Source organism: Dermacentor variabilis, chromosome 6 (genome assembly GCF_050947875.1).
Source record: "Dermacentor variabilis isolate Ectoservices chromosome 6, ASM5094787v1, whole genome shotgun sequence".
Classification (NCBI taxonomy): domain Eukaryota; kingdom Metazoa; phylum Arthropoda; class Arachnida; order Ixodida; family Ixodidae; genus Dermacentor; species Dermacentor variabilis.
In genome coordinates, this window is record NC_134573.1 from 57,262,632 (window position 1) to 57,275,696 (window position 13,065).

General features: G+C 43.1%; 1 protein-coding gene across 5 annotated transcripts in view; it reads right to left on the minus strand.

Annotated features, from left to right (window-relative positions):
- The window catches only part of LOC142584798 (uncharacterized), an 84,015-nt gene that overhangs the window by 52,686 nt on the left and 18,264 nt on the right, over positions 1-13,065 (minus strand). For all 5 annotated transcript variants that reach the window (XM_075695070.1, XM_075695069.1, XM_075695067.1 and 2 more), the window contains 3 exons: positions 6,253-6,321; positions 5,697-5,717; positions 4,046-4,075 (listed from right to left, as the gene is read on the minus strand). In XM_075695070.1, coding sequence (XP_075551185.1) covers positions 4,046-4,075; positions 5,697-5,717; positions 6,253-6,321 — 120 coding nt within the window. The remainder of the gene's footprint in view (positions 1-4,045; positions 4,076-5,696; positions 5,718-6,252; positions 6,322-13,065) is intronic.

Consider the following 13,065-nt stretch of genomic DNA (forward strand, 5'->3'; position numbering starts at 1 on the left):
CGGCCTTGTCTGTATTCACGTTCGTGCACGTTCCCGCAACCAACCCTCAGCTTGAGCAGTTGTGCTCTAGCGCGACGAGGCAAGCCTCGAACGCGAACACGGGGCGGGAACGTTCCATTTCCGACGCGCTGATCTGCATGCTGCTTGAGTAGGTGGCGACGAATCAGCAGACGAGCGTCATCAAGCTTGCACAACATTTCTGGGCAGTCACAGTTGTTATGAGCGCAACTTGAAGCGAGCCGATTAGCCTCTTCATTTTCGGCGATTCCTACGTGTGCAGGTATCCATTGAGCAACGAGAGATACCCCACGTGATGTAATTTTGCTCGCAGAGTCATTAATGCTGGGCACAAGTGGACAATCAAGCTCACTGCGTTGTAACCTGCTAAGGGCAGCACGGGAGTCCGTAAAGATGACAACTTTCGATGTAGTTAACTCCTCTTGCACGTATTTCAATGCAACATTAATCGCTGCTAGTTCTGCAGTTGTTGACGAAGTTGGATGATGTACTTGAAAGATACGCCGTACTTGAGTTGATGGGCAGAAAAAAGCTGCAGAGGCGCCTTGACCGTCGGTGTGTACAAATGCATCTGTGAAAACTCCAAGATAATCTGGAAACTTTTCGAACAATCGAGACTGAGCAAATTGGAATATTGCCGTAACAGCCATATCAGACTTTTTGTGCATGTCAGGGATTCTGAGGTAAATGGGGAATACGTGTTTCGTGATACCTTTTGGAGGTGGAGACGTATCTGAAGCAGCATGTTCAGAAATGGTAGTGATATTCATAAATAATGCCGCTATTTTTCCCATGCGAGATAACGGGCGGTGAATGAGACGATCAAGGAGCGATTGACCATTCGATGCGCGGTGCAGACGCTCAATATGATACAGAGCTCTCTGATCTGCTTGCAGCCTCAGAGGTAACTGATGCGCTTCAGTGAGTAATGCAATAGATTGCGCCTCACGAGGTAATCCAACCATTAGTCGAAGGGCAACGCGATGACCTCGCTCCAGTTGGGCTATCAAACTAGGTCATGATCATCATCGTCATCATCAGCATGGTTACGCCCACTGCAGGGCAAATCTCGGCCACGGCGGCTGCATTTCGCTGGAGGCGAAAAAACCCGTGTGCTTAGATTTAAGCGCACGTTAAACAACGCCAGATGGTCGAAATTTCCAAAGTCTTACACTACGGCGTGCCTCATAATCAGAAAGTGGTTTTGGCATGTAAAACCCCATTTTTTTTCTAACGAAAATTTCTTGTTAACTCTCCACTAACACTTGCACGTATAACATAAATGGTTTCCCTCTCGAAGAAGTGACTACTTACAAATACTGAGGGGTCCACAATAATTCTAACCTGTCTTCGTAACCTCGCAATAATTATAGTGTGAGCAATGCTAACCGTATGCTTGGGTAATTGCGCACGGTAATCTTTCAATGGCCCCTTCTTCTCTTAAACTCCTTCTTTATAAAACTTTTGTTCGTTCCAGACTACAATATCCATCAGTAGTGTGGGATCCATTTAGTGAAAGTCTTGTTAGTAACCTTGAAGCTGTGCTGAATCGTAGACCACGCTTCATTTATTCCAACTACTCCCGCCTTTCCAGTGTTTCATCTATGGAAACAGCGCTACAGCTTCCGTCCCTTTTCTGACACAGAAAAATAACACGTCTCTCCTTATTTCATAAGAATTACTTCCACAACCCTCGTCTTAAGCAACAACTCCTTTCCCACCCTTCATTCATATAATCTCGTATAGGTCATTGTTATAAAGTGTTTGTTCCTCGTCGTCACACTAAGCAACACTTTCATTCTTTCATTCCTCAAACTTCTAATTACTGGAACCACTTGCCCACTTCCATTGCATCTATTACGGGCCCTAGTGACTTTAAAAGTGCGCTTGAATATGTTACCTTATATTTGCCTTGTGTTTCTTTTCCATTTATTGTTACCACTCCCTTCTTTAACGCCTTATGCGCCTGAAGGTATTCAAATGAATGAATGAATGAATAAATAAATAAATAAATAAATAAATAAATAAATAAATAAATAAATAAATAAATAAATAAATAAATAAATAAATAAATCTTGTCGCTTCAGGAAACAACTAATTGGAAGCCAAATGAATTATTCAACGGCTTTATACTCCGGAGATACAATTGTAGCGAAATATACAGAAAAGAAAAGGAAATGTATGCTACCCTACCGGCCGCGTTCATTGCGTTTGTAGGAGGAAGCAATAAACATTTTGCGAATAACCCTGCACGCAAAAGATTTACAGGTGTCATATCAAATCTCGAGGAGAATAATAATAAATAAAAATGGGCTTCAAAGTGTCGCAGGATCATGGTTCCGGTGCTCTATCAGTGGGCAGTAAAAATCTAGCCACTTCGAAACGCCTGTGTACATATGATTTAGCACATGTACTAGTATAATACAGACTTTTTCACCGCCTTTGTTTTTGGTCTATCATTTCACTAGCCTTGCAAGAAGCTATGTGCAAAAGGAGGTGATAATTATTAACTTGTTTAAAATCGATTGTTGGAAAAAGACAAATGCCTACTCGTTCTTGTGTTGATTTTTCGTATATGTGTTTCGGCTTTGAGAGGCATAAACTTAGTTTCCTTATATTTTTTTAATTCGAAACCTGCGTGGTTGGCGCCGGTCGCATTGAAATGGGGGCGGGATGCAACAATGGTTCCCTACCATGCATTGTATGCACGTTAAAGAACGCCAAGTGGTCAAAACAAATTGATAGCTCTCCACTGGGAAGTCCCTTATCACTGCGGTATCTGGACATAGAACCCAGAATTTCTTTTGTTTTATAGTTCCAAGCTGTGCAGAAGTTTCCAGTTCAGAAATAATTGGAAGAAGTTAATATTTAGGTGGCTTAATCTGCCGCATATTCTCTGGCCACAGGTTTCGTAAAAGGTTAACGTATAATGCTGCATCCAGGCACCTCGTAGTACTGGGCACAGGGCTTCCATTTCCGCGATTAAATAAACCGCATGTCTTATCCGTTCACGCAATGAATAGCGCAGAATGAAAATTAAGATTTCAACTATGGCTGTCTATACCGCTGCGAACGCAGCCTCCGTGACCCGTGGGCACACGCGCTCAAGGTATAACAGTCACGGAAGGAGCATCGATCGTACATTGGGTAATTTGGCACGACTTTCTCCTGCTCATTCCTAGAACGGCACAGACAAGCCAGTTCTCGATGATGTATTAGTCACAATTACGGTGCTTCTTCCTTCTGGAGGAAGGCCAGAATTCGGACCCGAAAGCGAGTTCAGCGGCCAGCTTAGCCTGCCCTCCAGGCGTACAAACATCACACTATGTCGACTACGTTCTTGAGGTACCTTGCAAGAGAGAGCCGGGCCGGAATAAGCGACAGCCATGTCCAAATTTTTCCTGCGAGTAATGATGCATTGCACGCATACGTTCTTCGGATTCATTAGGTTAAACTTCTGCAGCGGACAATCATAATGACTTGGCAAGCATCACCTAATCATTCTTGCGGCCCCGACGAGCTACTCTATTGGTATGGTATTGTCTGTACATTTTAGTCTTTTCCTAGTGTATGGTGGATGTTGCAGCAATGGTCTGATTTTAGGCGCTGCTTCTTCGTTTACTTCAAGCGAGTGATGCACCTGTAGAGGTGCTACCGTGAGCGCCTTCATATCTAGCTGCAGCGAAGTGTAGAATAGCACAAGGTGCTGCGTTCATTTGCGAATAGTCAAGGGCGTGAGTTAAACAAATAGACAGGCTACACTTTGCTTATATGCAAAAAAAATTATTTGGAACGAAAGCGCACCTGTTTTTTAAGCTAAAGCTTTCATTTAATTCAGACCGCAATATCTTATCGATTCGGTCAATGACATTTATTATAGGGTCCCCGCACCTGCGATCATCCGTGAAACGGCTGCTACGGGAGCGAGCGCTTCCCCTAATCACTCAAATATTTTATCAGAAACGCTGCTTTGAATGTGAACAAAAACACACAAAACATAAAAAGCACCTCTCAAGAAGCAACTTACTGAATCGGAAGTCGAACGGAGTAGACCCAGCTGCCAGAAAAAAAAAAGAAGTTTGTTACACATCGGCACAAAACATCTCACGGTACCGTCGTATAAAACAGCACGCTTGTTTATTGTCGATGTAAAGTTTAAAGAAGAATTACTTTGAGAAATTTCTTCCTTGCTGCCTGAATTATCATTAAGGAGGCTTTACTTCAAAATGAAGCCAGCCATAGAGAATGCGCTATCGCTACTATGTGTCGACCAATTCACGTTAGTCAAGCAGTAAACAAAAATTGTTTTTACCGTAAGTGCCTACAGAAGCACACGACATTTTTCCGGGTCTGTATGTATACATTTCAATGGCAATTGCAATGAATAGTGCAGATTATTTGTTCATACCAAATAAAGTTCTGCGGTTCTAGCCGCTAAGAAAAATTGCACGAGAAAGTGGACACCCATTCAAGCTCGCCGTGCCACACTATAAAGATTTCAATGAAATTCGTTTGCGTTCTGTCGAGTTTCAGCATAGGAACCTTCGTAGACAGCACTTCTTTAGAAACTTTGAAAGTCTATGTTTCTTTCTTTAAATTGATGTTGTCGGGAGCATTTCATTTACTTCCTACTTGATGCTTTTCAGTGTTCTCCTAATTTAGAAAAATGAACAAAAATAGGCGCTATAGTTTTTGTTCCGAAATATGGAGATAAACTCAACTTGAGTTTCCTAAATCTTCGAGATGTTTTTTAAGCGCAGTAATTGCAAGGATTTTCTTAATAATAGTTAATACTATAATTAATAATAATTATTATAATAATGGTTAATAACTATGCCGTACACGCACACAATGGCGCCATCTGGCCATATGCAATGTGAAGTACTCCTATTGACTCGCTCATTTCCTCAACTTCAGGTGATTTTACTAGCTATAGGTGACATGAAGTACAAGCCTATATACTAGCCCTACGTTATGAATAAAAGATGTAAACTTTCGTAAATACGTGAACCGTGATGCTCTGATGCGACTTTACTATCACTGCGCATTATTAATAAACTAAGTAACAATTTACTCATGGCCTAAATGCTGACATTGTTTGTATCTAGTTTAGGCTAACTATATATACTTTAGAAATATTGTCATTTATCAAGCTTGCTTCCAACTTATATTGTTCGATTGTTTACGTAAATTTTGTTTACTGTTGTATCTTCTGCAAGCCTCCCGGCGAAAATATGCAGAGAGGGCAATGCAGTATTGATAAATAAATTAGTGAAATAAATGAATAATAGCTTTTCATTGGGAGAGATGCAATGCAGTAAGGAATTCACGAAGTTACCAACTATGCGCCGTGTCTGGCAGTCTTGACAAATGAAAATACTAAGAGCAGTGTCCATTACAAGCAACAAACGGGCCATTTTGTTTTTACATCAACTTTGGGAGCAATTATAACTTCTATGATTTGCGTCGTAGAATGCACGCGACAAATGGAGACCTTGAATCGTTTCAGAAATTTTGAGCTTGCAACAATGACATTTTAATTCTGCTGGTCACTATAAAACTAGCCCTTCAGAAAATATTGCTACATGGATGACTTTCAAGAGATGTGCATTGCAAAACCCAGATATCTGGACTGTAATTTCTATGAGGGCGTACAAAAAAAGATCGAGTTTGCTTACTTTTCAGGGGACTTGGTGTAGCTGAAAGAAAACACGGACATTTTCAGTGCCGTATCAACAAAATAAAGAACTCATGAGAACTAACAACCTAATAGTTACAGCGGCAAAACAGAGGCAAACTCTACTGGAACATTTCAGACTGGAACTTCAGTTACTGAAAAGCGGTAAAGATGACTTAAGAAAGTGTACGCGCTGTAACAGGTAAACATTATTGCAGCACCAAAGCCTATAAGGCCCACCTGAAAACACACGAACTAGAAGAAGAAAGTAAATGGCAGGTAAATTAATTTACAATGTGTAATGACTCAGATAAATGCAGCATTCACAGACCAAAAGTTCTGAAGCATGCCTGAAACAATAATTGATGTTCATTTTCGGTACACGTTATGCTGTCGCGCTCCTGTTTGGGACGCTGCTCTTTAGAGTAACCATAGCAACAACAGCAATCTGATCTCAGCTTCTTGCGCTGCCTTATATTGCAATCAACGAAGCAAGGTATGAAATGCTGTGTCGCGTAATTTTAGGCAATAAATCAATGATAAAAGAATGTCCTTACTGAACTTCTCGAGGAATCCTCTTCCGAGTGTGTTTCCTAATGTGTCGGCCCCTTTTGCGGTGATGGCATCTATAATGAGAGAGAAAGCAAAAAACTGTCATGCATATAATTATAATTTTATGTTATCTAGCACTGCCTATACAATGGCATGAAATGCTCCAAAAGTGCAAGAACGCAACTTTGTGAATATAACACTTAGCCTGAGTTGCAGCGGAACGGTGAATGAGTAGGTGTTGCCCAATGGCATACGTGCCGATGGCGCTGAATGAATTAATACGGAAGGAACAATTATTTGTAGATGGAAATTCACAGAATATCTAAGACCAAATGCCCCGAGGAAAATGCACACGTCATTTCAATGTGCGTCTGAACGGGTTCTAATGAGCGACAGGGGATAAACGCTTGGTCGTCAGGTCCAAACATTTTCACGTCACTTCTGATAAGAATGTATCACTTGACGTGGCTCCGGCTCTGGTTGTGGCATCAGCTGCGGCATCGCCTCCGGCTGTAGAGCGAACAGCGCGAGTTCCTGACAAATTGCCTGAAGAAGACCGGCAAGTCGTTATGATGCTCCGGTCTCTGATGAATACCCTTCGAATACTCTTAAATAACCTGCACACTCCGTCAGCGCTAAGTGCAATACAAGTGCTAGATGCTCTCAATTCAGTACTTCCAACTCTTGAGTAAGCATCATGGCTCACCCGCATCATTACATTCGCACTGAAGTCAGCACGGCTGGGGTTCAGCTTAAAAATATACTGCCACGCACTGCAACGTACTGCTGACGCCTTGGTCCTTGGTCTTCAGTGGTACCTTCAACGTGCATCACCAGCTATGAACGTATCGACGGAGCACTTGCTTTGACTTGACTGATTTCCAAGCACTTTGCTACATGCACAGACAGTGTTCCCTCTATCCCGCTTTCCTCTTTCTGTTCCCCCTTTCCCTTCCTCCAGTGTAGGGTAGCAAACCGGACGCTCGTCTGGTTGGCCTCCCTGCCTTTCCTCTCTTTGCTATCTCTCTCTCTCTCTCTGATAAGAATGCAGCGGACCCTGTTTTAAACGAAAACCCTTGTCCTAAAACACGTGGTGTTGTCATGGTTGAAAGAAATGTGAGACATACGAAATCTCTAACAGTGAGGGAGCAAACTGCATGGAAACTAGAAGTCGACTCTTAGCAAAAAAGATTGGATATACATAACTAAATAAATAGTGCCAATTTCTTACGCCTTAGGTAAGAAATTCCCGATAACTGGGTCGAATTTATCTGCTTCGCCACCACTAGGCCCGCCACCTTTTCCCAAGAAGCGCAAGCAATATTTGCCATGTTGAAGTGCATAGGAAAGTAATAGTGCAAATGATGTTAGCATTACGAGAAGACTCAGACGAAAACCGCCGCTTCTATTCTGGAAAAAATAACGAGTTCTAGTCAGTAAAGCTAAAGCAGATAAAGCGAAATACCATTGGGGCACTGATTGTGTCGCTGACTTTAACTGGCTGCTGCGTTAGGTTTCCGTGTGATGGTGCTGCTTGTGAGATCGAAACAACGCTAGGTGACAGACTGGCTATATTGCGATCTTTCCGCCGAGTTTTATTTGGGGAGTTCTCCATAAAATAGTCTTTCACGCTCATTGCGTTAGGTGTTATTTATCGATGACACCACTTTTCAGGTATTTTGGAGTTGTAATCAATAAAGCGAAAAAATTAAAAGGAAATGTAAAATATATTGCAGAAAGAGGAATAACCTATACAGCCTGGTCAAACGGCACCAAAGAAAATAAAAAGTGGGTACGAGAAATTGAGAACCATTATGCTGGTTCCGGTATGACCGGAATCTCTTCCCCAGCCCGAACAATGACAGCGCCAACGGAAGTAGCGTGCCCTGGTTGAACGTTAGGAAACTCTAAGAGATCAAATTTAATGTAGAACCTAGCTGCCTTTACTTCTCTGTCTGCCTCACGAAGATTCGGTGCGCTGGTATATGCCATTGTTATTGCGTTTTCAAGGTACCACACTTAAAGTCACGAGAACGGTTTGCAATAAACAATTCGCTGCAATAACCGAGGACTTTCTGCTTTTTCACCTACCCTTCGCCATCTGAATGGATACGGAACCATAGTTACCGGTTTCAATACGAAGACGCCTTTTCTTCGTCTTTGCTCTCATGTGTAGCCCCGGGCAGAGATCGAAGGAAAGATTCAACGTGCGTTAAGGGGCCACACCTCTAATCACCCTTTACTCCGGCTGGCAGGGTCCGTGTGGGCATGCGGCGTCGCTGTAGATTCGTCCGTTGGATAAATGAGGTGTTGCACCATTATTGTCCTTTGTGTGGGAATTATATTCACGTGTTCTCACAAAAGCAGCCGTAACTCTCGCAATCTAATCAAGATGCCCAGTGTGAATCATGGGAGGGCCCTCCGTCTCTTCAGGCCGCATCGAGATAAATCTGTAAGATTCAAAGCGCGGTCCAAAGAAGCAAGAAGAATAGGCTACAGAGCTTGTTCAAATGGCGCCAAAGAAAAGGCGGGTATCATAAGTCCAGAACCACCGGGCAGGTTCCGGTATGACCGGCATCTCACTGCCAGCCTGAACAAAGATAGCGCCGACGGGAGTAGCCCCAAGTTGTGAAACGCGCCCCGACAACACAATGCGCCGGACGCATCTCTCGCTTCCTGTTTGCGAGATCTCGCGCGACCGAAGCCCGTGCCAACGTAATCGCCGGCGCCGTGATGCGGCTGGAGGTCGCCGCGTCCAGTCGAGTGGCGAGTTTCATCGCCCTGCGGCCGCGCCGAGCTTCTTCGAGAGCAAGGTGCAATTCAAAGCGGACGGCCTGCTTGACCGCCCGCGTGGCCGGTGGCCGGCAGCACGAGCAGTTAATGCGTAGGAGATCACCTTGGGAGAAGCATACCGCTCTTAAGCGCCTAGAGTAAAGCTTTTTTAAAATTGGGTCTCGATTACGTGAACCAACCAGAGTACGTGGGCCGCGATACATCATGGCCTCTTGTCGAACGCTACCTCGTCGTCAATAAATGAAACAACGATTCTATGCTTAATAACAATATGGGCAAACCAATGGTTGCAACTTGACCATTTCTTAAAAGATGTAGTTGGGCTGCAGAGAGAGAATTCACCCGAAACTGAAATGTTTTACTTAGCGTAAGCGCATGTTGTTTACCCGTCATGCCTCGAGTAAACGGTTACCTGTGCACGGTACACCTGATCGTTTCAGTGCCTTTCGTACACTTGCACCTCGGTCACTGCCATGACAGTAAGATATAAGGCAATGAACAGTGTGCGAGAACTTTCCTAATTCCTTTTTCGCATATTTTGAGAACATTGCTTGCAAGCTCTGATGCGAGGTCAAATTTGAGATCTATAAGAAGGAATTTATACGGAATAACTCAAGAAACTTCGTTATTGCGTCGCACGTAGCAGGTGGCCGCTTCGCCTTTGAGGTAGGAAAAACAAAGAATAACGCGTCACGTAACGTGGCCATCGGTGAGTAGCACTGACCGAGTTTTGCGGTATAAATTCATCTTGGGAAAGTGTAGCATCATGTGCTTGACAACACTGCTCCTGTCTTTACTTCTTTCTGCTTTATTTTTGTTCTCACTTTGAAATTTTCACATTTACAATTATTGCCTTGTTTTCAGAGATTCAGTTACCATTAACGCGACTTCATGTCTCAATGAAATGCAGAAGGATTGTATCCTTAACCCTCGTTCTCGGGACAATGTGACCAGCGCCATCATTCGACTGCAGATAATTCTAACCCTACTGCAGTAGTTATGGTTTAATAGCTGTAGATGCTGTAGTGACAGATGTACTGCTGCTGCTACTGTTTACTATTACTACTACAACTACCACTACTAACAATGCTCCTGCTGCTGTTAGTTGCGCAATTGTGAGTTGCACAACAATTGCAGGTTATCGCGCTACTATGGTACTTATGCTACTATTGCGTGATCCATACCGTGAGCTTCCGAATGTCAAGGGTATGGACGTAATAAGTACTGCATTTTCCGGGCTATAATTGGAGGAGTACACTAGTTATAAAGTTGAAATTTCGTGGGCTGATGATTATCCATGATTAGGTTTCGTAAGAGTGGAGGTGCACTTGAACATAATAAGGCAAGGATGCGCCTGTGTACTTTTACCGAGCTACTTAACATGGCAAAATTAGCTCGGCCGTGGTCATCACTGCGCGCGAGTTATATTTCGAGCCCATCCTGGCAGCTTAGGACATTGTTAGGGTGTATTAAATACAAACCGTGAGATATGAAAAGCCGTGACGTCATGCAAGAAAGCGCTGCACCTTCAGGGCATCGTTGAAGCTCAGTGTAGTCGACCGCGCACATGAACTAAAAGTTATGAAGCCGATGAAGACACCCAGGGCCGTTCGCTGAGCCCGACATGCTTGACTGGTTTTGTTCTGGCCGCCCCGGCGGGAGTGACTTGAACAGATATCAATATTTGCTGCTATACACGGAATAACAAGGGCCCCAGGTGTTTACTGATTCACAACAAAAGCTTTGTAAGGATTCATAGAGGTGTCATTTAATGGCATGAGTTGAACGAATAATTTAATGTTGTTATCAAAACAAGAAGAAAAGAAAAAGGTTGTCCAAGAAAACCTTAACTTTATAAATGAACATATTCTGACAAACTAGGGTCTGATGCAACGAGCTAGCGTGCAATAAAGAAATGTGAATGTACAGATAGTAACGACGAGGGCTACACGCACGTAATTGCACATAGCACAAAGTTAAAGTAAAAACACACACACAAAAAGAAATGGTACACTGAAAGGACCAGACGCACAAATGCGTATATGTGTTTCTGGTCTTTTTCGGTGCCCCGAGTTTATTACGCCTTTAACAATTATGCTTTGAAGCCAACTCGTCCAGTTTTCAATTTTACCTACGTGTAGCCACCAATGCTTATGCAACAAAGTAATATATTTGCGATTTTGCAAATTTCCGTTGTTTAGTACGATACACCACACAATTTGTGCCACTATTTTGGAGTATTTACCTGAAGCACAGAGGTATTATTGGTTTGCTCGTATATCGTTTTTAATCTTTCACGATATATTTGGTTTTGTCCTTAAGAATAAATACAAACCAGTTTTTTTTGTGGCCATACAAAAGCCCTCGGAATTTTCACCTCTCTGCACGGGTGCGAGAGATATTTTGTGGATATCGCGTTGACAGTTAACGCATACACGGGTTCATGCTTCCAGGAAATACTGGTGCCAATCCAACACCAAGCAATTCCATCTGCAAAAGCCGCATCGATATCATAAAAAAAGGACACTGAGGACGGCGTTGAATTGACCCTAAACCGCTATCTGTGACTCAGACAAGGTATTTTTGCGTATGCTTGGCCAAAATTTGAGTGCTTTAGTAGACGACCACAGGATGTTGCAGGTTACTACAACTGCTCATTCTGGTTCACGGAGGTACGCCGTGCCTAAGCCGCACAATAAAATTCAATCCGTCTATATAACCTCCTCGTATTCGCTTTACAGCCGCAGTTATTTATTTATTTATTTATTTATTTATTTATTTATTTATTTATTTATTTATTCATTTATTTATTTATTACATACGGCCAGCCTGGATGTCAGGCTTTAAGCAGGAGTGGGGCACATAACATAACATATTGACTTTCGTCAGTAAAAAATCTAATCCCTTAGCTGCACGAAACGCGGCCCTGTTTCTCCGTAAACGAAAGACATGTCCGATACTAGCGACAAGCGCGCTGTCGCGGAACACAGCGTCCGTAAAATTTGATGCACCTGAGCGGTCATGCCCCTCCCGAAACTTCTCTCCTTCAAGAAACCATTTGCCTCTCGAGCGTCCGTGATACGCTATTCAGCGGTCTCGTGTTTACGGGAGCTACACGCAAGGTCAAGGTGGGAAGCGAGCGACTTTGCAACACGAATGCGTGCTGTCTTTTATGTGTGTAGATACATGCGGCATATCTGTGTTTTTGCGTGATGTTGCAACAGCGAGGTCGGTGGTGTAACAGAAATTTATGCGTGGAGATCCGTTCGCAAGCGCTATTGCCGAGCCGGTAGGTGCTCGCAGAGTGTCGATCCATAATGGGTTGTCACGGCTTGCGGGTTATTCTGGAGTGTGATGTATCTACGCTGCGCCCGGAAACGCTGGTCTGTAACGCGTGGTCGGATATGTGTGAGTAGAATACAAATGGTGGCGTCGCCTGTCTGTGAAAGTTCCGGAAAGCTCGCACCAATGCGCGCGGTCTTCGCACATATACATGCGAAAGTTCCCAAGATCCAAGATGAATGCAGGGCTGGCTGGTAAATTAGACACACGGAACTGAATAACATTGAGGCTCTCTCTCTCTCTCTCTCTATATATATATATATATATATATATATATATGTATACATACATATATATATATATATATATATATATATATATATGTATGTATGTATACATATATATATATGTATATATATATATATATATATATATATATGTATATATATATGAGGCCGTGATGTTAACTAGTCAAGGGTCTTGTTGGCTGCCTTACCGCCTTACGCTAGGGGACAGAGAAGGGGAAGAGAGAGAAGGAAGAAAAAGAGGGTATAGAGACGGGCAGAGACAGTCATGGAACAAAGCCGCTAGTGCAAGCCAGACGTTCTTAGACACTACAAAAGTGCCTTTACTGGCTTCTGAGCCGATGATCGGTCGGGACAGTGCTTTAGTACTGTCTATCCACTCAGAGGACGATCATCTAGTTTCCTCAATGTGCTGGACAAAGATTGTCCTTCCGCTTC